At 36.1% G+C, this 27,165-nt stretch overlaps 2 protein-coding genes across 2 annotated transcripts; both read right to left on the minus strand.

The window, feature by feature from the left end:
* Positions 1-7,703: 7,703 nt before the first annotated feature.
* Positions 7,704-8,630, minus strand: LOC102954770 (olfactory receptor 4K15-like). The gene has a single exon (XM_015541674.2). It carries the CDS (start codon positions 8,628-8,630, stop codon positions 7,704-7,706), a length of 927 nt encoding a protein of 308 aa, XP_015397160.2.
* A 9,303-nt stretch (positions 8,631-17,933) lies between these two features.
* LOC102954483 (olfactory receptor 4K15-like) lies at positions 17,934-26,403 on the minus strand. Its single transcript, XM_007091419.2, is given in 3 exon segments — positions 17,934-17,998; positions 18,117-18,128; positions 25,482-26,403. Coding segments are annotated over 3 exon segments (996 nt in total). The 5' UTR covers positions 26,401-26,403.
* Between the last annotated feature and the right edge of the window lie 762 nt (positions 26,404-27,165).

Genomic DNA, 27,165 nt, shown 5'->3' on the forward strand with positions numbered 1-27,165 from the left:
TCAGGTACAACCTACCTGATATAATGCATATCAGAGATGTAACTTGAATTTTTCAATTTTTCTGTTGTGGGATTAATCTCTTTCTAGTAGCAATATTTATAGATGTTTTTTTTTGTCAAATTGGAGTAGTCCCGTGGTTTTATCTAATTGACTAATTGAAGCTTTGGAGAATTAGTATTAAATAGCCAAGTTCCATCTTCCAATGGGGATTATTATTAATACCTTTCACTACATATGCCCAATGGAAAAAAGTAAGTAACATCTCATATTATTGACAATTACAACGATGACCATAGGAGCAAAAGACAGGGTCATTCAACTCTTGGACAGTATGTAGAGTAAATATCTTCTGTGAATTCTACACAGTTCAACCAGATACTCTAGGGAAGATGTGTGGAAAAGTACATTTCTTGCCTAAATGGAAATGCTTTGGCTTTAATGGAAGGGTATGTTGTATCCTTGCTTCTAGAGCACGTGGTGGATATGGAGGAAAGGATAAGTAATTAGAACTTACAGGACATGGATTCTTGTTCTCAGTTCTGTCAAAAACTAAGAATAAGTATTTGGACAAATGACTTAACTTTGTGAGTCTCTGTTTATCCTTACTTGTATAAGATGATTTTAAGTATTTCAAGTACACTGAAAATAAAGACAACTATTAATATCTTTGTTTAAAATGTTCATCTTTGTGACATTTTAATGTTTACCATATTTCCTTTATTTTTATTAGGACTAAAATATTGTGAAAGGTATTAGAATATGACACCCCAATCCTCAATATATATATTATAAATATAACAACATAACTATACATATATGTGTGTGTGTGTATATATATATATATATATATATATACATATATATACATATATACATACACATACATACACACACACACACCACCCCAAAATATACCACTTTGGCATCTAAATCATTTTGAGCTGAAGGTAACTGAGAAGCAGATACAAGAAAAGCTCACTACTCCCCCGGCTGTTTGCCTAAAAGTAGGACATAAATTTGTAAAGGTGTCCCCCCATCTGCTCTCTACCAGGAAGGATAGAAGTTAATTACCACAGACAACTCTAGATCCTTTTCAGCCCAGAGAGGGCACCAAAGGAATCTATATAACAAACTCACTAAAAGGCTGATGACTTTTATGTTTTATTTGTTTCTCCATATATTTGCCTTCCCACAGTTGGCTCCCGTGGAAATTCAGACACCTTTTCTTTTGTCTTGTCATTTCTCTAAAATTCATAGTTCTTTTAAAATGCTATATAAGACCAAGTTCTAACCAACTCTTTCTGTTACTCATTTCTGAGTGCTCTCATGTAGATGCATTGCACATGTTAATAAACTTCTGCGTGTTTTTCTCTTGTTTATCTGTCTTTTGTTTAATGCACAGGCCCTTAGCCAATAAGCCTAGGATGGGTAGAGGGAAAAATGGTTTTTTTCCCCTCCTACACTTGTTAGTTGGAGCATCTTATATAGCGGCACAAATTAATTTTCCACAGTTAACCTGAGTTTGGTATTTAACATCCCCATGACTTATTTTTATAGTTTTACTCACAGGAACATATCCACAAAGAAATAGATAGCCTGGATTTGCATGTGTATTTAAATCTTCTGCAACTAGCTATTTTCCACTAAATAATTTATTTGAGACAGTTATCAATAGTCATACACATAGTTTTAGGTCATTTAATTTATTTTTTTAACGTTTATTTTTGAAAGAGAGAGAAAGCAAGAGCAGGGGAGGGATAAACAGAGAGGGAGACACAGAATCCGAAGCAGGCCCTAGGCTTTGATCTGTCAGCCCCGATGTGGAGCTTGAACCCATGAGCCATGAGATTATGACCTGAGCCAAAGTCGGATGCTTAACAGATTGAGCCACCCAGGTGCCCCTGTTTTAGTTCATTTTAATGCTGTAGTTTTCTCATTGTATGAATACACTACTAATCTGTCAAGTTTTTGTGAATAGACACCCAGCTTGTTTCAGTGCTTGCTATTATAAACAATATTAAAATGAACATTTTTGTGAGTAAATATGTGCTAGAGGTTCTCCAGAATGTATTCTTAGCAGAATAATTGCTAAATTATAAAGGGCATGTATCTTTAGCAGTACTACATGTTTCCAGTTATCCTACAAAATGGCTTAACACATTTGAACTTAGTTTTATTTATCAATTTATTGCTTCTCAGCTCTGAATTCACCCTTCATTAGATGCCCTGTAATAAACAGAATGCCTTTAAATACTTCTGCTTTACAGTGAGCATGATGTTAACCTTTCTCGGAGTAGGAACCCAGAGGCACATTGCAAGATGAAGAGATTCTGCTACCAGTTCAGGCATGGTCTAGGGTCAGTGGTGTGGATGTGTGGAAACACACTGGAGGCTGTCCCAGCCAGGGACCCAGAATGCAATACTTTTGTGACCTTGTGGCCCCATTCTGGTGATAACCTTTTCACAGCATTCTCCACACAAAAACCAAGTCTCCCCACTCTGAAAGGTTTTTACCCATGCCAGAACCTAGAGTTCTTGTGCACACACACCCCACCAGTTGCTGACTACCTGTTTCCTCACCAGCACAATGAGTAGCCTAACACTTGCCCAGCCATCAAGACTAGCTCTTACCTGGCCAAACCAGTGAACTTCTGTACTAAGCTGTGAGAGGAACCACACTTTCCCCAATGAGTTTGTGCCCTTTCAAGATTGTCCTTCTTTGGGCACACATAAAATATATTGACACATATATTGATTTTTGGGCACATGGGTGACTCGGTTGGTTGAGTGTCCAACTTCAGCTCAGGTCATCAGCTCAGGTCATGATCCTTGGGGTTCATCAGAGCCCCACATTGGGCTCTTTTCTTTCAGCTCAGAACCCACTTCAGATCCTCTGTCTCCCTCTCTGTCCCTCCCCTGTTCTCTCTCTCTCAGAAATAATAAACATTTAAAAAGTAAAATAAGTATATATTGATATTTACCAACTAAGCATATGTTCACAGGTATATTATTGTGGTTATTATTGGCTTTTCCTTGATTATTACTTCTAACTTGTTTCATAAATTTATTATACATTTAGTTTTCTTCTGTGAAATGCCTGTTTTTAACAGTTGTAAAAACTATTAATGGTCTTTCTCATTCACAGAACCCAGGTGGACTTGGTTCAATCAGAAGTATGCCCATTCACAGGAAATGAACTAGATAACATGTCTAAGGTAATTGTGCTATGTCTTTCTCCCACATGCTCCTTAGATCTAGCTGATCATGTTTCAGTTCTGTAGAATTAGCAAATTTTGCTGCCTGTTATTTTTATGGTGATTGTGATATTTTCCACTTTTTCTTATAATTCTTCCCTTTATGCATTTAGAAGCTATGTCATTAGGTTTATAAAAAGCTGGTAAATTAAGACTCACTTCCCTCTCCTCTCTCCTCTCTCTCTCTCTCTCTCTCTCTCTCTCTCTCTCCTATTTGTATTTATGTTCACTATCTTATGCTTTGTTTTTGCTATGTTCCTTTCCTTTTTCATTCATGCCTTCTATTAAGCAGATTGAGTTTGTTTCACATTTGTTTCCTTTACTAGTTTGAAAATCATATATTTTATTTTTACTTTAGTGGCTGCCCTCACAATTGTAACATGCACACATAATATAATAAGTCAAAATTAATCGATATCATTATCCCTTTCCCTTGAGGTAGGAAGAATTTTCTGTCTCATTGAGAGTAGAATGATCTGTTTAGTCTATTTTCTCTCTCTTGTTCAAAATGAAAAATTTCTATTGCACATTTCACTTCACTGATTTAATCCTTTGTGTCTCCCATTCTGCTGTAAGACCATCCATTGAGTTTCGGGTGTTTGTTTTTATTTTTTTAATTTATATATGGTAATCATTAATCGATTACATTTGATTTACATTCACATTTTTATTTACATTTGATTCTTTTTTGTATCTTCTAATTGCGAAGACTTTCTATTCTGTTCTTTGCTGAGAGGTCCAATTTTTTATCATTTATTTTAAATGTATTCATAATTGGTCATTGAAGCATTTTTAGGATGGCTTCTATAAAATCTGTCAGATAATTCAAACACCTCTATCACCTTGATGTTGACATATACTGATTTTCTTTTTTTGTTCCAGTTGAGATTTTTCTGCTTTGTATGATTGATTTTGAATTGAAATCTCAACATTATGTGCAGTATATTTAAGACTCTGAACCTTGTTTAGACTTTATGTTTTAGTTGGCTTATTTTTACACTTTTCTGACAGGCAAAGACAGAAGGAACACCACTTTGTTACTGCCAGGTGGGAATAGAAATTCAGTTTCCCAACTCTGCTTCAGTAGGCACCAGAGGGGAGGTGAGGACACTTTTTGTTACTACTGGGAGGTAAGAAGAGTTCTGACGCCTCACTAGGCCTCCATTGATTTCCCTGGCTGGGAGGGTTAGGATTACTTTGTCACTGCTACTTACTTATACCATAGGAGGAGGTGCTGAGTCCAGTCTGACAAAGATGAAAGTTCAGGCTCCATCTTTGGCCTTTTCTGACACCACCTCTGTGTGTGGGAGTGCTGGGGTAGCTTGTTACATCTTGGCCAGCAGTAGGAACCTACGCTACTCATTTGGCCTTTGCTGGTATAGGTGAGGTGGGACCAAAGATTTTTTTAGAGTGTTTTGCTGAAGTAGAGAAGTTGTATAAAGTTTTCTGTCTTGCTAGGCTGACCCTTTCCTGGTTGTTTGGCTAGAATGAACAGGCTTTCGTTGGGGCTTTTTTCGGGCTGTTTTCATTAGCGTTCCTGAGTTGTTGTCATGTCATATAACATCTTGGGTCCATATCCAGTCTACCTTCTTCTCTCCAAATTTCAGAGTGTTATAATGTTTGTTTTATATATAAAACAATTTATATCAACAAGTGATTATGATTGTATTTAGGAGGAGGGATATGGAAATTATGTCTACTCCTCTTCCCCAGAACAGAAGTCACCTGCTTTTCTTTTATGATAGTAACAATTTCTTCTTTTATATTGGCTTTGTATGTTTAGACATTTTGAACATATTTGTTTCATAACATGTATCCTATCGATTTATTACTGATCTGAGAAGAGAGCAGGAAGTTAGTCTGCTGTTTGTTCCCCCTGACTGGCTGTTCATTGTGGATAGGCTCCTCGTGTGTTTTTGAATTTGACTGTAAACTCGGGTTCAGCCAAAATTCATGTATCTCAATCTTTGGGCCAGTTTTTGTGATGCAACCACTCAGAGAAGTTTTGGTCTTTGTGCTTTCAAATGACCCCCAAAATTCAGTGACCCATTGGGTTCCCAATAGCTAATGTTGATTTTTCAGGTTAAAGCTCTTCTGACTGTGCAGAGACTATAAATTCAAACTCAAAACTTATATATGGGCAATCCCATGATTATAATTTCTAAGACAAAGCAGTTTTTCTATCTGTAGGCTAGGCCACTAGCTTTTCCTTGTGCTCCATAGCACCCTCCTCTGTATACCTTCCCTAAGAGTCCCAGATTGAAAAGATCCAATCCTACATCACACTCTTGGACAGACAAAATTTCCCCCCTAATGACCAAGCACTCTCCATCATTTTTATGACCTGCAGTCACTTTCCATCAATTTTCCTCTCTCAGAGCTCCCACTATTTCAGATGCCATGAGGTCATTTATTTATTTTAATGAATGCATCTAGAATTCGTAAGTATTTTTGCAAGAGTTTCAGAATGACCTAAATTTCAATATTGTCAGAAGCAGAGGTATAATATTATTTTTCTTATCTACAGAAATTTTGTGAGAATCAAAAGAGATGACATATTAACATAATTTATAAATTATATTGTTATCATTAAGTATGTTTGGCTTTATCATTATCATCATCACCCCATCATATGACTCTGTACTATATTGGTTTATTTTTTTAATTCTGTTTCCCAAAGGAATCACCAGAGCCTTGTGGAGTGGTAAAATTATGAAAGTGAAAAGTGAATCAAAAACTGTTTAAAACATAATTGGTATTAAATCCTGTTCCAAACTACCATTTCTTCTACACACTCTGTTTCAGAAACAGCTTGCCTTTGGGGTATGGCTTTCCTTTCAAATACTACAAATCAGAAATGGATGTTATTTGTATCATTTCTTCTACTTGCTGATTTTGAATGTGCTCAAGTCACTTAACTTGTACAACATGTGACTCTTAGTCTTCTAATTGATGAAAGAGGGGATAGACTGTAAGAATTAAATATTAAATTGAAGTGTGAATATGTAGTGTTCCTTTAAAAAGTTAAAATCATTCTGTGTTCTTAGAGCTTTGAAAAAATATATTCTGAATTACGTTTTACTGGTTGTTGTGGATTAGAGAGCATGAATGATATAGATAGGTAAGAGAATAAATATATAGAGCAAAAATATATATTTAGTACTGTTGGTGAAAAGTGTCTACTTATGTATGGAGTGATACACACTTTTGTAGGTAGTCATTGAACTTTGAATGTCAGTTCTAAACTTTAATATGTGGGTTCAGCTATCGGCTTTGCCCAGCAAAGGATTACTCAAGACTGCATGCAAGTCAGGAGAGGTGAGAGGGAGGCTAACGGAAGTCTCTCTGAGCTACTCTCAAGCTCCCGTATTTATTGAGCAGACATTTAGGATAACATTGTGCAATACTCAGTGGGTACATGCCAGTAAGAATGTATAGAAAGGTGCATAAAAACAAGTTAAGACAAGGTGAAATATTCCATGCAATAACGTGGTCTAAGGAATTTATGAGCATAGGCAGGACCTAGCCCCTAAGTATACATTAACTAGCTAAGCGAAGTGAGTGCCCCTTGGATATACATTAACTAGATAAGTGAAGCATGGCATGCTGTTTTCAGCAAGTCAAGAAAGCAGTTTTCTGCTTTGCAATGCGTTCCGTATAACGTCCTAGCCCACAACATAGTTATTTGATTTCCCACATTAATATGCTGATATAAAGAAGCATTGTGGGCTCAAGTTTTAGTATCTGTAACATGGTTAATGTAAATGTATGGATCTTCCTAGGTTTCTCAGTTCAGATCATGAATCCTGAAACATAATCTATTTGCTCTTTGGTCCCTATGTTTGGGTAGTTTTTTGTGAGAGTTCATTGCAAAATATACAAGAAGAAAAATCTCAATCTACTTAGTTTCTTAATTCAGAGAGAAATCATTTGAATAGCAAAGAATGTAAGTGTGGGTATTTGTATAAATTTACAGAGGGAGAGAGAGTTGAGGTATATAATCAGAAAACTTATTCTGTCACCTAAAGATGGTAAGAACAAGATAAAATTTATGGCAATTCCTCTTTCTAATTTGTAATACAAGATAAGATGATGACTGGAGAAAAACTGCAAATCAATCATTCTTCTGAAACTTTAAAATATGAGGTAAATATTTTAATATTTTGTAAATTTTCATATTAAGTTTATTGGATAAAGCATGAATTTTGACAGACATATCTTATAGGAAAAGACATAAATAAATTTAGTCCAAATTAAATAAGAATTATTTCATAAACAAAAAATAAGTCCAATTCTGTTAACATGGTTTGTTTACTGTTAGAAAATACCAGAAGGAAGAAAATGAGTACTCTGATATTTCAGACATAACAGTAGTTTACAGAGTAAGATACACTAACCTGGCTTTTATTATAGGCTATTTATTTATCATAAGGATTATCTGGGAGACTTTCAGAAATGCACATGTCGAGTCCTTAGTTTTTGCATTGCTGATATTACCTCCTTATTTCTTAAGGTGTAAATCATGGGGTTTAAAAGAGGGGTGAAAACAGTATAAAATATGGAGAGAACCTTATCCACTGGGAGACTGCTAAAAGGCCAGGCATAAATGAAGATGCAGGGACCAAAGAAGAGGGTCACCACAGTGATGTGGGCAGTCAGGGTGGCCCTCGCCTTGGCCATGCGTGCTGAGGAGTGCCGTCTCACACTAGCCAGGATGACTGTGTAGGAGATCAGCAAGAGCACAAAGGAGGTCATGGCCATTAGACCACTGTCTGAAAGCATCAGTACCTCAAAAGTAAAGGTATTGGTGCAGGCAAGTTTGATAACCAGGGGAAGGTCACAGAAAAAACTGTCCACTTTATTGGGGCCACAGAATGGAAGGTTTACTGTGAAGGCCAACTGACTTATTGAGTGCAGAACCCCAGTAAGCCAGGAGCCCACCACAAGGATTGTGCACTTGCGTGCACTCATGATGGTCGCATAGTACAGGGGTCGACATATGGCTACATATCTATCATAGGCCATGGCAACAAGGAGCATCATTTCACCACCAGCAAAAACATGCAGAAAAAATATTTGGGTCATGCATCCCTCAAAAGAGATGGTCTTGTGCTCCATAAGGAAGTCAATAATCATTTTGGGGGTGGCAAATGTGGATAGACACACATCAATGAAGGAGAGGTTACTGAGCAGAAAGTACATGGGTGTGTGTAGTGCAGGTTCAGAGATGACTGTGAGCACGATGAGGAGGTTCCCCAGCACAATGGATAAATAGAAAAGTGTAAAAAATGCAAAATAGAAAAGTTGTAGCTCTCGAGAACCTGAAAGACTATGCAATATAAATTCAGTCACTCCCGATTTATTTCCTTGGTCCATGATTTCAAACTTTTGAGATGGGATCAGAAACATTCCTGTAAAGTGAAATGGAAAAAAAAATCATAGTATTGTGGCAGTGAATGAGCAAAGTCAAGCCTGGTATCCCATTCCCCTCAGCATATAGATCCTTATAAGCACACAAATAAATGTTACATGCAGTCATTTTGTAATGACTCTGTAACCGTGGCTTTCATCTCTGAATCCCAGCATGATAATCATGTTTTAAAAACACAACTTTAGGTGCCTGCGGGGCTCAGTCAGTTGAGCATCTGGCTCTTGATTTCAGCTCAGGTCATGAACTCACAGTTTGTGATAGTGAACACCATGTCTGGCTCTGTACTGACAGCATGGAGCTTGCTTGGGATGCTGTCTCTCCCTTTGTCTGCCCCTCCCCCTCTTTCTCTCTCAAAAAAATAAACATTAAAAAAATTAAAACATAAGTTTACATATCACTTCCACAACTAACGGCATACTGATAATAGTGTCATCCCTTCCATAACTTCCATCTCATTTTAAATCACTCCGTATAAGTAATCAACTTTACTTATTTCTGGTTTCTTCCTCCTATTTGTATTTTTGAAAAAATAAATATGTGCTATGTTGGTGGGAATGCAAATTGGTGCAGCCGCTCTGGAAAGCAGTGTGGAGGTTCCTCAGAAAATTAAAAATAGACCTACCCTATGACCCAGCAATAGCACTGCTAGGAATTTACCCAAGGGATACAGGAGTACTGATGCATAGGGGCACTTGTACCCCAATGTTTATAGCAGCACTCTCAACAATAGCCAAATTATGGAAAGAGCCTAAATGTCCATCAACTGATGAATGGATAAAGAAATTGTGGTTTATATACACAATGGAATACTACGTGGCAATGAGAAAAAATGAAATATGGCCTTTTGTAGCAACGTGGATGGAACTGGAGAGTGTGATGCTAAGTGAAATAAGCCATACAGAGAAAGACAGATACCATATGGTTTCACTCTTATGTGGATCCTGAGAAACTTAACAGAAACCCATGGGGGAGGGGAAGGAAAAAAAAAAAAAAGAGGTTAGAGTGGGAGAGAGCCAAAGCATAAGAGACTGTTAAAAACGGAGAACAAACTGAGGGTTGATGGGGGGTGGGAGGGAGGGGAGGGTGGGTGATGGGTATTGAGGAGGGCACCTTTTGGGATGAGCACTGGGTGTTGTATGGAAACCAATTTGACAATAAATTTCATATATTAAAAAAAAAAAGGTTCTCTCTTAACAACAACAAAAAATATGTGCTAAATAAAAAATAAATAAATAAAATTCTTGATAAATAGGAAACTTAAGGTCTGAGTCACACTGACAGGTTTCGAATGGTATTTCCTATAATTCCTAGCAGTGTGACCTTGGGGAAGTTAATTAAACTTTCTGTGCTTCAGTTTTTCCTTCTGTAAGTTGGGAGAAATAATAGTATATGCCTCAAAGGACTATTGTCATTATTAAGAGCATTAGAATAGATGAAATATTCAGGACAGCACGTGGCCCATAACATCAGTAGATGTTAGGTACTATGCCTTTGTTCCATCAATGATGAAAATATTTGCAGGAATAAATTAACATAGTACCTAAATTATTAAGTATGTATTCGTCCTACTTAAGACAATAGCTCCTTCATGCATTTTAATGGTGTCTATTTACATTTAAGCATGTTACTATTTGACTTAATATATTTTTATTTTTTTAATTAGTTCCTAATTTAGATTCTGTGTAAATGCATAATGGCTCTTTTCTACCCAGTGACCCTGAATTTCTGTGACTTTAACATGTGATCTTCAGTCAGCATTAAGTACAAAAAAATTCCCATGTTTACTGATATTATCAATCTATATCTTCTCTAACAATTTATGTAAAAAGGTGTTATGATTCTCAAAGAAATTCTATTTTATTCATTCTTTGATCTTTTTCTACAGTCCCTCACTCATAGATGATGTTCAATAATATTTGTTGATCCAAATATACAAAAACTAAAATTTTTGGTTTCATATCAGCCAAAAGAAAATTGCTTTTATTTTCTTCTACATGCTAATTATCCCTGTATAGTTTGTAGGGAACTAAAAAAAAAAAAAATTCTCTTTTAGAGGCTCTGATTCTTTTCTTTGAAAAATAGCTCTATGTTGATAAGTTAGGAAGTTTTATTTAAGTATTAAAATTAATTTACTAAAGATGACTCTGAAGAAATTAACAGGATGCATATTGAAGAATAACTGAATGCCACAACATAAGAAAACTTACCTTTAGATAGGTAGCGGCCCTGAGTTTTTCGCTGAACTCCTCTAACAGCAATAGTTATGACCATGTATATTACCTGTAAATTATATGTACATATCACCACAATAATATATACATTATAAACTATAATTGAAATTAAAGAATATTTCATAAATGTAGAGAACTCTAAATGTTGTTTTCTTATACTCAAGCAGCTTACTTGCTTGGGAATGTACACCCTAGTTTAGATTCTACTATTTAAGAAAGGTAGGTGGCTCTTTTTCTGGAGTGAAATTCCTCAAAAGCCTATCTTGTGAAATGTAGACCATTAACTCATTACACGTGGCACTCCATTTCTGGAAGAGAAGCCAGGAAGCCTTTGCAGGGCACAAAGAAGCTTTCTCACCTTAGGCAAAATAATCAAGATGATAGAGTCTGTCTTTAGTTTGTCTGTCTCTACTTAACCTTTGTCAACCCAGTGTTCTCTCTCCTTCTTACTACTCCATCTTTTTTTTTTTTTTTAATTTAAACTTTATCTTAAGGGGGGTGCTTGGGTGGCTCAGTCAGTTAAGTGACCGACTTCGGCTCAGGTCATGATCTCACGATCCAGAAGTTCCATCCCCGCTTTGGGCTTTGTGCTGACAGCTTGGAGCCTGGAGCCTGCTTCGGATTCTGTGTCTCCCTCTCTCTCTGACCCTCCCCGTTCATGCTCTGTCTCTCTCTGTCTCAAAAATAAATAAACATTAAAAAAAAATAAATACAAGGTCATCATGTTCCTTTGTTCACACACCTAGTGAAACCTGCAGTAGATGAGATAAATGTCTAAACTTCTGTTTCTTTTTCTGGAATTAAGGAAAAGTACTATAGGGTTCTGAAACTCATTTGCAAAAATCACCTGTATGGACATCTCTTGTTACTGTCGTATATATATAAAAACTTTTAACGACCTACTGTAAAGTATTAAAAGTGGTTATCTCTGGGTAAGAGAGTATAATAGTTTTTATTCTTTATCCATTTATGTATTTGCTGAGTTTTTCTTTCCTGCAATAGGCATATAATCTTTTTAACCTGAAAAAACAGCAAAGCTCTTTTTAATTTACAAGTTTCAGTTTTTTAATTTAGGAAAATCAAGTAATAAGATGAAATAAAATTATCTTTCATGAGAACACATAGAGATAATAACCATTAATTTAAATATATATCCCTAGGGGCACCTGGGTGGCTCAGTCAGTTAAGGGTCTAACTGGGTCAGGTCCTGATCTCATGGTTTGTGCCTTTGAGCCCCACCCAGTGGGCTTTGTGCTGACAGCTCAGAGTCTGGAGCCTGCTTCGGATTCTGTGTCTCCCTCTCTCTTTCTGCCCCTCTCCTGCTTGTGCTCTGTCTCTCTCAAAAAATAAATATTAATATATATTATCCCTATATATACAGTACATATTCTTTTATAACCTACCACTAACAATATATCATAAATATTTCCCCATGTCAATACAGTACTTTTATACCAGTTTTTTAATGTACTTGTGGTATTTTTATTTTATGGAATTTTTCAATTTTCCCTGTTATTAACGTGTAATAACCTTGCTTTTATTTAGCTAAACTTACAATTATACATAACTATTTGTTTAGGAACTCAGAAATTTTTGATTTATTGTACCAAAATTTACACCACTAAAATGATCTGTAAGAATATTTATTTTTCACCTCATTCTTTATTGAATTGGTCATTTGTGTGTGTGTGCGTGCGTGCGTGTGTGTGTGTGTGTGTGTGTATCATGATTTTGGCTCAGGTCATGATCTCAGAGTTCATAGATGGAACATCCCATCAGGGCTCTGCACTGAGGGGGACCTACTTGGGGTTTTCCCTCTCTCTCTCTCTCTCTCCCCCCCCCTCCGTCCCTCCCGTGTGCACACACACGTGTGCTCTCTCTCTTCAAAAACAAAACTTAAAAAAAAGTTTTTATATAATCAATTAGATTCATTATTTTTAAAATTTATTAAAAGGCATATTACTTAATTCAGTATTTAAACAAAACATTTAAACATTAAGCAAAAGCATATTTAAGTAGTTAGGAGTTAAAGTTCGAAAGGTTTCATCTTCCAATGCTGCCTATTATTGGAAAGGGGAGTGCCAGTGTTGGGTGGGGTGGTTGTAAAGGATGGCATTTTTATGGAAATCAAAGCCTTATATTAAAGAAAATTAAATTCTGTCCTATAAATTACAGCTATCAATAAAGAGTTGAAGGAAGGTAAGGAATGGGTTTTCTCAGCATGCTTCTCAACTTGAAATTTCTGTCTCAGCTAGCTCGTCAGTTTTCCTAATACCAGGGTAAGGAGACTTATAAATAAGCTAATCTCTTTTGCATATTCCTTGCAATTGGAAATATACTACTCCTAACCTTAATCTCTTAAAATAAGCCAAGGCTTACTATAAATATTTTCCACAGAAATATGAAAATCCCAGAGATTTTGTTGATCTGAGGATACTCTAAGACCCTGTAGGCCTAGAAATGATTACATAAGAATCCATCTAATATAGAGAGCTTTAAACACCAGAAAAATTATTACATGTTATTAATTCAGGTGAAATTTTATAAATGATAAGGAATACAGGCATATTTTCGTATAAATAGAATTCTTGGATCACTCAGTCCTGTAATTTGCAAGACACACAGTGCTCAGACTATATAACTAGCAACCAGACCAAATCTTAATCCAAATCTCTGTCTTTAACTATTTACTTTTGAGTAATTCCATTAATTCTGTAGCCTATAAATTTAAAAAAGCATGTGCCCTTCCGCCCCAAAATTATTATAGGGTAGATTAAAGGTAAAAGGACAAACAGGGGTGCCTGGGTGGCTCAGTCAGTTAAGCGTCTGACTTAGACTCAGGTCAGGATCTCATGGTTTCTGAGTTCGAGCCCTGTGTCAGGCTCTGTGCTGACAGCTCAGAGCCTGGAGCCTGCTTAGAAATCTGTGTGTCCCTCTCCCCCCCCCACCCCCGCCCTCCCCTGCTTGTGCTCTCTCTCTCTCTCAAAAATAAACATTAAAAAAAAATCTTTGAAGTGAAAAAAAACTCCATAAGAGACAAACTACAAGTCACATACAATAAAGAAAATGGGCTCTCCAACTTTTCCTAATGAAAGTAAGCTAGAGATTTTTATGTATGTTACTCTTTCTGAGCACTATATTACGGATACTTTACTCACTAGCTGAGTCACCAAAGCCAGTACACAAATACTATAAGATCCGTAAAATAATAGAGACTGAAGTAATCATTGTAGTTCACATTAAACTAAGAATGGTTCAGTGCACACAGTGTTTATAAATTGCCCATCAATAGTTTTTAATTAGAAGAACCAACGATGCCATTAAAATAACTGAAATAACTAAATATAATCATTTTTTTTTATTTCACTGATTTTTCCACTTCGAAAACCTTTTTTGGTTTCATCCAGTTAGAAATGATGTGTGTGTATGTGTGTATGTATGTACACATATATGTATGTATGTATAATACTTGATTCAGTAATTTCCAAAGCACAAGGTCTAAAAAAAATCTAGAAGTTATTAAATACAGAATAAAATTGGATTATTATATGTACCCTATAATTTTTGGATGAGATAATTAGCTTCCATTTCTTGTGTGCTTATGTGCTAAAAATTCTATAAGAATGTAGACAGAAATATAGACATATACAGAAGTACAAAGTATATATATGTATATATACATTTATATATCCTACTAGATTATGCACACATATATAATCTTCAGCAAAAAATGCATATATATACATATTATATGTACATATAAAACCTAGAATGCACACAATAACCCTTCAAGTATATTCTATCATTATATTACCAAATCTCAAGTTAAATAATGCAAGCAAGTAACAAGGCCAAAATTTTCATTGTAAAAATTGTATGCTAAGCATTCTAATAATGGTATGTTGGCATAACTATTTGCATGGAAATCAGTGCAACAACTAAAAAACTATATGTGTGTCTATATGTGTAAAGAAGCAAGTGAATTTAAGCAAATATATTGACCATTAACTGTGTCACTACACTAGGTGCCATATAATCAGAAGTAAGCTTAAAGATAACAGTCACTGAGTGTGCAGAAGAGGGTCTGAAGTTTAGTTCCATGCGGAAAAATGAACTCAATCAGAGCATTAAGAGGGAGCTCAAACATGCATATACAAAGTCAATCTCATTCCTATAATTAGAGTATTATATTAAAATAGTTCATTTACAGAGACCTATTTGAAGTGGCAGAAGTATTAAAACTTACATGAATCAACATGCAGTCGCCATACAGACTCACTAAGAGAGGTTGGAATTTGTTTACTGTTTTTATTTCAGAAGTGTCACATGTATAACCTGAGGTGTCATGACGATATGAGAAATGTTATTTTCATATGGTTTGCAATAATCCTTGTGCTTTACACATTTTATTTAAAAGGAAGTAAGGGTGACCATGTATTTCTCAATGATGCATAATTTTGTCCCACTGGGACCATTGTTAACAAGCACTTTTATATTAGAGACCAGTAAATATTATTTCTATCTAGGGATTCACATTACTGAAAAATCATGTTCCCAATTTATCTACACATTAGTTAATTTAATGCCTTACTATAACTGATATAGCATTCGTTTTCTGTGAAAATATATCCAAAGGCAAGGTTCTGAGTGTTTTAATTAGACTGTTCTTATAAAGTAACTCATTCTCTCTGCAGGTTCAATTCTGTCCCAATCACTAATATTAGCACTTTTGTGGAATACCTATTGTTTTAGGACTCATTCTAATACTGTAAAGATAGGTATAGCAAAATATTACAATATTGCAAAACTATAAATCACTTAGGCCAAATAGAATATGTCATTTTTGTCTGTATTCCCCAATTAAATTTAATTCAGAAATTTATAAAAATTGAATACTACATGCAAAACTGCAAATAAGATTTCAAAACGTAAGACAAAGCGCTTATCTGTAAGTAGCTTGCAAATGTGAAGGGCAATTAAAATAAACAATGTAACATAAAATTCAAATAGAAGATTATATGTATTATAAATATATGTATATATGTACATGCATAAATTTAAAATATTTTTTTAATTTTTTTAAATGTTTGTTTATTTTTGAGAGAGACAGAGACAGAATGCGAGTCGGTTAGGGGCAGAGAGAGAGGGAGACACAGAATCCAAAGCAGGCTCAAGGCTCCGAGCCGTCAGCACAGAGCCCGATGTGGGGCTCGAACTCATAGAGCTGTGAGATCATGACCTGAGCCGAAGTCAGGGGCTCAACCAACTGAGCCACCCAGGCACCTCACATTTAAAATATATTTATAAATATATGTACAATATACATTTATAATGTTTTAAATATATGCATATGTGTACACACATATTTATAATATATAGTATGTTTATAAATATATATGTATAATGCATATATACACTTTATAATGTGTGGAACATCAGGAGAGATTATGTTGGAAAGTTCAGAAAAGATAAAAGTGAAAATAAGGAAAAGAGGCTGGAGGAAAAGGATGAGGTAAATACAAAAGAGACAGAAGAAGACAAAAATGTATATTTGCAAAGGACCTTAAATGAGACATAAATGTTGTGAAAGGCAGAGATGGTGATGGAAGATTCCATGACACATACAGACAAATATAAAGGCATGAGTAAAGAAAATTATAAGTAATCTAAGAACAGATGCTCTAGATTGGCTAGAGTATAGCATATGTCAGAGTTTTATTGGACCATATTTTAGAGTATCTTAAACACAGTTCTTAGGATTTTGTAATTGTTGGAAAATGGAATGCTACTCACCTTTTCAGTGCAGGGGAATATGCTTTAGGAATATGTATCTGGCAGGGGTTGGGGAATTAACTAAAGCGTATAAAACGCTAGAGGTGAGTACTTCAAAACTCTCTTGTATGCCTACTGAAGTTGAGAATGGGTATAGACGAAGAAGGACAAAGGAAATAAAAATTTGGGAGATTGGATATTCAGACTTAATTATCTGCAAGCAAGTATCAAGAGGGAAAGAAATCAGAATATAAAAAAAACGCAGGAAGTACCAGAGGGATCTCTAGTCCAGGGCATTTCAAACTTTGATTCATGGAACCCTGGAGGTATTGTGCAAGTGGCCCAACGTATTCCTAAAGGGAAGTGAAGGTTCCAGATCTCCCTCTAATCTACCTTTGTAAGAGAGGGTTTATGATTATCTGTTAACATAGTAAGCTCCTATAGTTTTACATTTTAACAAAAAGTTTGTCAGTGCTTATTTTTATTTTGGCTGAGAAAAAATTAAGTAGGTACCTTCTGCACATGAGGAAATGAAATTCAAGGAAGTTGAACTGTAGAACAGATCTGAGGGTAAAAACTATGTCTCCTAACTGAAAGTCCAACCCTTTCCACCACAGTGGACAAATTAGTTCAACCAGTAACAGTATTGGAAAAAGGGTGCCCCTTGCAGTAGGAATATTTTGTAGACTTTTAGATACTCAGTAGCTGCTTATAAATCACTTTGAGGAGGGGACAATTTTGCTTAGAACTTTTCTATACGTTTGAGAAATAAATTAGCATTTTTATTTAGAACCTTTCTGTGGAATGTGAGTAAAAACATAGCTTTTACTTTCACTATGTTTATGCAGAGAGTGTTTTTTGGCCTTAATAGCAGTAAAGCCTATTGATTAAACAATATTTATTGAATGCCTACCATGTACCAGGAAGTTTTCCAAGCTTGATGGATATAGCAGTGAATAAAACAAAATGCCTGCCCTCAATGAAGCTTTTATCAGGTAGTTGGGAGAAGCAGACAGTGAACAAAATAAATAAGTATACAATATACCTTGTCAGATGGTAGTAAATGCTATGGAGCAAAATAGAAAGCAAGGAAGTGTGATAGATACTGTTGAAGGTGTTGCAGTTGTAGATGTAGTTGTTAGAGAAGACTTCACTGAAAGGATTCGTTTAAGAAAAGACCTGAAGGAAGTGAAGAAGTAAGACATGCAGATATCAAAAGGAAGAGCATTTCTTCCAGGAGGGATATCAAATGCAAAGAGCCTGAGGTAGGTGCCTGGAATTTTCTAGAAACATTAACAATAACAGGTTGACTAAAGCAGGGTGAACAAAGATGAGAAATGTTTGAGTCAAATTAGAAGAACCAGACATATTGGGGCTTACCGGTCACTGTAACAACTATAGTTTCAATATGCATGAAACAGATGAAACCTTTGGAAGGTTCTGAGCAGAGAAGTGAAACAATATGACAGATCTTATTAGGATTACTTTAACTACCATATTAGAGTAGACTGAGAAGTGTGGAAACATAGAAATTTACTAGGAGTAAGTACTTGTAATAATCTAAGCAAATGATGATGATTTGGATCCGGTGGTAGCAGTAAAGGTTAGAGGTTGTGAGAAGTGGTCAGATTCTGAGAATACTTTGAAAATAGATTCAGTAGAATTTGCTGATCTATAACAAGAGATGTAAGAGACAGTATGGAGGATAATTCCAAAGCCCTTGGACTGATCAGTTGGAAAGATGAAGATTCCATTAACTGAAATTGATTTCTCCGTTTACCTGAAGGAACAGGTATTTGAGGGTTTTTGGGGAGTCCAGTTTTAGACTTGTTAAATCTGGGACAGAGGATATCCAAGTGAGGATGGATAATGAAGTCTGGAAATTGAAGGAGAGGTCCAGTTAAAAATATAAAGCTATGTCTCATCACCATATAGTTTTTAAAGCCTTGCGGTTAAATGAGATCAACGGTGGAGAAAGACTCATGGTAAAGACTCTCAAGGAATGAGCTCTGGGGTAATCTAAGAGGTCAGAGAAAGGAGGAGGGATCCAAAAGAGGTTCAGAAAGCACCTCCAAAAATATATAAAGGAAGCCAGTGTTCTAAAGGCCAAATGAAGAGTGTTTCAACAGGGAGAGTGTGAGCAGCTGTATCAAATATTGTACAACTGTGATAGATCAAGTAGGATGAGGATTGGGAATTGATCTCTGGATATAGCAATAGAGAAGTCACTAGTAACCTTGAAAGAAGCAGTTTTAGTGGAATATGGAGCTAAAAGCCTTCCTGAAGTGGGCGCAAGAGAGAAAAAGAAGAGAACTATTGGAGGTAGCATGAACAAGTCTTCAGAGGTTTCCCCATAAATATTTTGTTTATGGACAAGGACAAAGTTGAGAAGTGGATCAAGAGCTAGAGAAGAATTGATAACAAAAGGTTTTTCTTTTTTGCTGTTTCTTTTTATTTAAAAAATTAACTGTAAATGGTGAAAAAGTTCAAGAAGGAAAGCAAAATTGATTACATAAAAGTGAGGGAAAAAAATAGTTGAAACCTTGAAGCCCATGAAAGAAAACGATGAATTAAAAAAATCATCTGGGTTGTTTTTGTTTTGTAACAAATGCAGAAGACAATGAAAGTTATGGAGATGCTGAAAAAAATCATGTATATGAAGGAACTATCAAATTATGTTAGCCTAAAGAAAGACAAAAGAAAATCTTAAACACCTGCCCAAATATGTAATGACCTAATCAATGATTATAAATTTTAAAATTTATTCTGGGAAGCTACTCTAAGACTGGTTCTTCTATATGGGAATTTTAATTAATTTAAAATTTATCATTGTCAGTGACCTAAAGTAATAAGTAGGTATTTAACATGTATAATTTGAATTAAAATCTTACATCTCTTGGAAAAAGTTGATGAGGAAAATATAATTCTGAGTGCTCCTTTGGGCATTTGCAATATAAGTCATGATCCTAACCTGTGTTTGATACACAGAATCCATTGAATACACTTTCAAATTAATAGATGTAAAATACAATAATGAACAATTGTTTTTTTTCCATTATGGTTAAATTCTTATTTTCTCATCTCCTTTAGTTTACTTATCATAATTGAATGAATAAATAATTTAGTAAAAGAGGACATTATATTGCAGAAGTACATGTATAGAAAATTAAATACTTTTCTGTAAAAGAAAATCAGACCTCAATAACTAGATTGCCATATTCCAGAGTGGAGAAACTGAATATTATATAAACAAAATTCACGAATAGTTTCAAATAATTATGCAATCCAAACTGAGCCACACTATGATATTGTGCGAAGTATATGAGATATATTGACAATTTGTTTCCAAAATTAATTAATTTACTTATTTATTTATGTAAAATATGTTTATTGGAGTGTTGGTGTGGTAACAAAACAATAGGGGGACCTCAAAATACAACAGCAGAAAGTTATTTAAATTAGGAATCCCATTACAATTTTGTAACAACTCTGAGGTTATGCTATGCTCACCACAAGTGTAACTACCATTTTTACCATGCAACACTATTTCAATATCATTGACTGTATTCCCTATGCTGTACCTTTTATTCCTGTGACTTATCTGTTCTATAACGGCAAGCCTTTATCTCTCACTTCCCCTTACCCATTTTGCTCATGCCTCCATCTTTTCCCTATGGCAACCATCAGATTGTTTTTGTATTTATAGGTCTGATCATACACTTTGTTTCCTTATTCATTTGTTTTTTATATTCCACATAGAAGTGAAATTGTATGTTGTTCATCTTTCACTTATTAATATCATACTCTCTAGGTCTCTCCGTGTTGTCACAAATGGCAAAAATCTCATCTTTTTATGGCTGAATAATATTCCATTGTGTATATACCGTATCTTCTTTATCTATTCATCTATCAATGAGCACTTTGGTTGCTTCCTTATCTTGACTATTTTAAATAATGCTGCATTTAACATAGGGGTGCACATATTTTTTTCAAATTAGTGGTTTTGTTTTCTTTAGGTGAATAGCTAGTAGCAGAATTATTGGATCATATAGTATTTCTATTTTTTATGTTTTTGAGGAACCTTAATACTGTTTTTCACAGTATATTAACTTACATTCCCACCAACAGTGCACCAGGGTTCCTTTTTTTCCACATCCTCACCAACACTTTTTATTTCTTTCCTTTTGATGCCTGCCATTCTTACAGATGTAAGATGATTTCTCACTGTGGTTTTGATTTGCATTTGCCTGAAGATTAGTGATATCAAGCATCTTTTCATGTATCTATTGGTCATCTGTATATCTTCTTTGGAAAAATGCCTATTCAGGACCTCTGCCCATTTTTCAGATTGTTTGGGGGATCTTTGATGCTGAGTTGTATAAGTTCTTTATATATTTTGGATATTAATCCCTTTTCAGATACATTAGGACTTTTAAATATCTGAGAAAATGTTTATGATATAAGGTATGGAATACACCAGTATACTTAACAATATAAAACCTGAGTGACCACAGTTGACTCAAGTGTTGCTGCAGAAATGAGGTGTTTTAGGCCAGTTGTCACCTGTCTCTGTTGCTGTTACCTGGCTGTGTAGCCTGGGTGGGGACCTGGCTCAGTGTTCCTGCTGCCTTTATCCCCTTGGCCACCTCCATCTGTGCTGGTAAACTCCCATCTGCTCCTGATCAGCTCAACTATACTTTTCTTATTCACAATGTGAGCTATACTTCATACTCTAAATGACAGAGTTCCAAAATGTCATGCCCAGCATCCTAGTCCAGGATTTAAGGTTTTTCCAAAACCAGAGGAATACACATTCATTGGAATATATGTTCAGTGCATCTGATTTAAGTTCCTGTGATGGGTTCATGGCAAACTTTAACAATTTTCCAGAGATTCATAGAATAATCTCATAGTCTGCCCTGTACTTTTTGAACAGAAGGGCTCAGTTTATAATGCATGTTGTTTCCTGCTACTTTACTTGAAGCATGCAGTGGTGTGGATGATCCTGATTTGGGTGTTTACAAAAGAAACCCTTGTATTGTGAAATGAGCAGAATAAGTGGCATAAAGCCTCAAGAAGAACCAAGGATAATATGTGATTTTAAGGAAGAACACAGGGGTTGCCTGGGTGGCTCAGTCAGTTAAGGATCTGACTCTGGCTCAGCTCATTATCTCACAGTTTGTGAGTTCAAGCCCCGTGTTGGACTCTGTGCTGACAGCTCAGAGCCTGGAGCCTGCTTTGGATTCTGTGTTCCCCTCTCTCTTTGCCCCTCCCCTGCTCATGCTCTATCTCTCAAAAAATAAATAATAAAAAAATGTTTTAAATACAAAATTTTAAAAAGGAAGAACACAAGGCAACTCCAATAACTTATTCCTTACTATGGAGTTATAGAGTTAATACAGTTTTCACAGTATGACAAAAAGATACTGCATGTGGCATATCTGTAGCAGTCATTGCTGTCTGGGTAATCTTTGATTATAATGATAATACCAAGAAAGAAGCAACAGTACGGTACAACCTAAAAATCTAAGATGACAGTGACAGTGTCCCACGATGAAGTTCTTGGGACAGGTTACACTCACAGTCCCCGTGATTGCATAGCATGAGTAGTATACCTCCCCAGAGTAAATGTTAGACTGTATTTTTTTTTTTTTTATCAGTTGAGGCTACCATTCTAGAGTGAGACCATCTTGGAGGAAGTTGGGGTGGTACATGACACGGGGGGCAACAAAATATGTTTCCAGTTCATAATGTTTAGTGATCTCCAAAGTAACTACATTTGCATTTCCTGCCTTCCCTTTAGACTGGTGTGCCCCAAAAATACCTGATACAGAGCATGTATGATGGGAGTCTCCTTCTGTTTTCACATGGTCTTATTGTCAGATGTCTAAAGCTTCATGTGCTCCCATATTTTGATGTCAACACAATTTTACAAATAAAATGGTAAGAAGAATAAATGGTACCAGACCAACATCAAGTGATTTTATAAAGCTGTACAAAAATGTGTGTGAAGACTCTTAAGTTCTGTATGAGGGGCAGAAAAGATGAAGGTGAATTTTAAAAGTATTACCTTGAGGGGCACCTGGGTGTCTCAGCCAGTTAAGTATCCTACTCTTTTATAAAAGAGTATATAAAAATTCATATATAAAATATATTGTTTTATATATATATATATTTATATTTATATATATATATAAATTATATATAAAATTTATTGTCAAATTGGTTTCATACAACACCCAGTGCTCATCCCAACAGGTGCCCTCCTCAATGCCCATCACCGACTTTCCCCTCTCCCCCCTCCATCAACCCTGTTTGTTCTCAGTATTTAAGAGTCTCTTATGTTTTGCCTCCTTCCCTCTCTTTAACTTTTCCCCCCTTCCCCTCCCCACTGGTCTTCTGTTAAGTTTCTCAGGATCCACATATGAGTGAAAACATATGGTATCTGTCTTTCTCTGCCTGACTTATTTCGTTTAGCATAATACTCTCCACTTCCATCCACATTGCTACAAAGGGCCATATTTCATTCTTTCTCATTGCCACGTAGTACTCCATTGTGTATATAAACCACAATTTCTTTATCCATTCATCAGTTGATGGACATTTAGGCTCTTTCCATAATTTGGCTATTGTTGAGAGTGCTGCTATAAACGTTGGGGTACAAGTGCCCCTATGCATCAGTACTCCTGTATCCCTTGGGTAAATTCCTAGCAGTGTTATTGCTGGGTCATAGGGTAGATCTATTTTTAATTTTTTGAGGAACCTCCACACTGTTTTCCAGAGTGGCTGCACCAGTTTGCATTCCCACCAACAGTGCAAGAGGGCTCCCATTTCTCCACATCCTCTTCAGCATATATAGTCTCCTGATTTGTTCATTTTAGTCACTCTGACTGGCATGATGTGGTATCTCAGTGTGGTTTTGATTTGTATTTCCCTGATGAGGAGTGACGTTGAGCATCTTTTCATGTGCCTGCTGGCCATCTGGATTTTTTCTTTAGAGAAGTGTCTATTCATGTCTTCTGCCCATTTCTTCACTGGGTTATTTGTTTTTCAGGTATGGAGTTTGGTGAGTTCTTTATAGACTTTGGATACCACCCCTTTGTTCGAAATGTCATTTGCAAATATCTTTTCCCTTTCCATTGGTTGCCTTTTAGTTTTGTTGATTGTTTCTGTTGCTGTGCAGAGGCTTTTTATCTTCATGAGGTCCCAATAGTTCATTTTTTGCTTTTAATTCCCTTGACTTTGGAGCTGTGTCAAGTAAGAAATTGCTGCAGCTGAGGTCAGAGAGGTTTTTTCCTGCTTTCTCCTCTAGGGTTTTGATGGTTTCCTGTCTCACATTTAGGTATTTTATCCATTTTGAGTTTATTTTTGTGAATGGCATAAGTGGTCTAGTTTCATTCTTCTGCATGTTGCTGTCTGTTAAAGCACCATTTGTTAAAGGGACTATCTTTTTTCCATTGGATATTCTTTCCTGCTTTGTCAAAGATTAGTTGGCCATACGTTTGTGGGTCCATTTCTGGGTTCTCTATTCTATTCCATTGGTCTATGTGTCTGTTTTTGTGCCAATACCATGCCGTCTTGATGATTACAGCTTTGTAGTAGAGGCTAAAGTCTGGGATTGTGATACCTCCCGCTTTGGTGGTCTTCTTCAATATTACTTTGGCTATTCGGGGCCTTTTGTGGGTCCATACAAATTTTAGGATTGCTTGTTCTATCTTCGAGAAGAATGCTGGTGCAGTTTTGACTAGAATTGCATTGAATGTGTAGATTGCTAAGAGTATCCTGCTCTCAATCTTGGCTCAGGTCATGATCTCATGGTTCATGAGTTTGAGCCCTGTGTCAGGCTTGGCACTGGCAGTGTAGAGCTGCTTGAGTCTCTGTGTCTCTCTCTCTCTCTCTCTCTCTCTCTCTCTCTCTCTCTCTCTGCCCCTCCCCTGCTCACTCACTCTCTCTCTCTCAAAATAACTAAATATTAAAAAAGAGTATTACCTTGAATTTTTGTGAAGTTATTTTTTAATGCTAAATGGATTTTTTTGATGGATTGCACAAACTTTTTTATGTTAAATGTGTGAAAACAGGAATACAATTAGGATTGTTTTTACTACTGGAACTAAATTAGAGATTACTTGAAATATTTTAGACAATAAAAGAAACAGCATTTTTGGGGCACCTGGGTAGCTCAGTCAGTTAAGCATCCAACTCTTGATTTCAGCTCAGGTCATGATCTCACTGTTCGTAATTTCAAGCTCCACATCAGGCCCCATGCTGACAGTGCGGAGCCTGCCTGGGATTTTCTGCCTCCCTCTCCCTCTCTCCCTCTCTCTCCCTCTCTCTCCCTCTCTCTCCCTCTCTCTCCCTCTCTCTCCCTCTCCCTCTCTCTCTCTCTCTCTCTCCCTCTCTCTCTCTCTCTCTCTCTCTCTCTAACAAGTAAACATTTTTAAAAAGAAACAACATCGTTTTGTTTATCCAATATGGATATCCACTGAAATTTTTATGAAATTAATTTCATAAAATTTAAATTACATAATAATTTGTGAAACATCCTGTCACTGATTTTAGGTAGCATATATAAGCAATTTATTAGATTAGCAACTGCATAATCATGTGAGATTTCTTTACTATAACTATATAACAAAGAACATACATAACATTTATCATTTCAAACAAATAAGGTAACTTTTAAAACAACAGTAACAAGAAGAGAAAAATAAGTCAATGTTTTCTCAAGTTTCTTGTCTGCTCAATTCAGCAAATCCAGTCTTGTGAGAGACAGGTGGGAAAGCAGCCTGTAACTCACATACCGGGTCTTCAGCTTGTGCATTGCTGATTTCACCTCTTTGTTTCTCAATGTGTAGATAATGGGGTTCAATATAGGTGTGAAGACCGTAGAGAACACAGAAAGGACTTTATCCACTGGGAAATTGCTGAAAGGCCAGGCATAGATGAAGATACAGGGCCCGAAAAAGAGGGTCACTACGGTGACGTGGGCAGTCAGAATACTGCGGGCCTTGGCCCTGCCCACTGAGGAATGATGTTGTACAGTGATTAGGATGACTGTGTAAGAGATCAGCAAGAGTAAGAATGAAGTCACCCCCATGAGACCACTGTCCAAAAGCATCAACAGTTCAGGGACATAAGTATCTGTGCAAGCAAGTTTAATGACCAAGGTAAGGTCACAGTAATAACTGTCCACTATGTTTGGGCCACAGAAAGGCAAGTTTATAGTGAAAGCTAACTGGCTCAGGGAGTGCATGATCCCAATGACCCAAGAGCCTACCACCAGGCCTGTACACTTGTACAAGTTCATGATGGTTGTATAATGGAGAGGTTTGCATATGGCTACATACCTGTCTTAAGCCATGGCTACAAGAAGCACCATCTCACCACCAGCAAAGACATGGAGCAAGAATATCTGGGCCATGCAGCCCTCAAAGGAGATAGTCTTAGGTTCATAAAGGAAGTCATGAATCATCTTGGGGGTTGCATAAGTGGCTAGAAATACATCAAGAACAGAAAGGTTACCAAGCATGATGTACATGGGTGTGTGCAGGGCAGGTTCAGAAATCACAGTGAGGACAATGAGGAGGTTGCCAAGTACAATGGCAATGTACAAGAAGTTAAACAACACAAAGAAGAAATACTGGAGCTTCCATGAACTACAGAGTCCCAGCAACACAAACTCAGCCACCCTAGAATAATTTCCTTGATCCATGGTCTCAGGCTACAAGAGAAGTACCTACAGAGAGAAACATTAATAGATTATTATCAACAGCAAGAAAAATAGGCCACAATACTGAAGGGTTTGTCTCAACATTAAAATGATTTAGAGCTAGTCCTATTAGGAAATAGTTTATCTGTAATTTTGACAGATATTTCTTCTGTCAGTTGTCCTTACTAATGAAGGAAAGCTATGAGGTGCAAAGGTAGTAAATCAACAACTCCATTTCATATATTTGTGGGTTAAATCTGATGCTAAGCAAATAACAGATCAGTATTACAAAACCACCTTCCTTCCTAGTACCACCTTCCTTGCCCTGCTTCTGTTCATTATCCACTTGGGATTACCAATAAGCAGCTTCGAGTCTTAGAGAATTCTCAAGAGACCACGTTTGCATTTACTTATCTTTTTCACTGTGGCTTTTAATATGGTTCTCCTTTGCCTCTGTCCTTTGTCTACTACTTAATCTCAACAACTACACCATTAAAAGTGTTTAATACATATTTTCTCTGAAGTTGTGATAGCTGTTTTGAAGTCAACTTCCTTGAAGCTAACATTGTATTATATGAAAATAAGTAAACAGAGATGGCAAATACATCAGAACAGAATATTGATATATAAGGTAATTATAGCAATGAAATGCAAAGATCTGATTTAGTTAAGGTAGTTGAAAAGTAGACCACTTGAAGGCCAACTATAACATGTTATAGTTCTTATAACTATAACTATAACAACTATAACTATAACTATAACTATAAC

The sequence above is a fragment of the Panthera tigris genome, chromosome B3 (assembly GCF_018350195.1).
Source record: "Panthera tigris isolate Pti1 chromosome B3, P.tigris_Pti1_mat1.1, whole genome shotgun sequence".
Lineage (NCBI taxonomy): Eukaryota > Metazoa > Chordata > Mammalia > Carnivora > Felidae > Panthera > Panthera tigris.

What these genes read in the sequence shown, in the direction of transcription:
- LOC102954770 (XM_015541674.2), bottom strand. Translation starts at nt 8,630, where the DNA reads ATGGACCAAGGAAATAAATCGGGAGTGACTGAATTTATATTGCATAGT.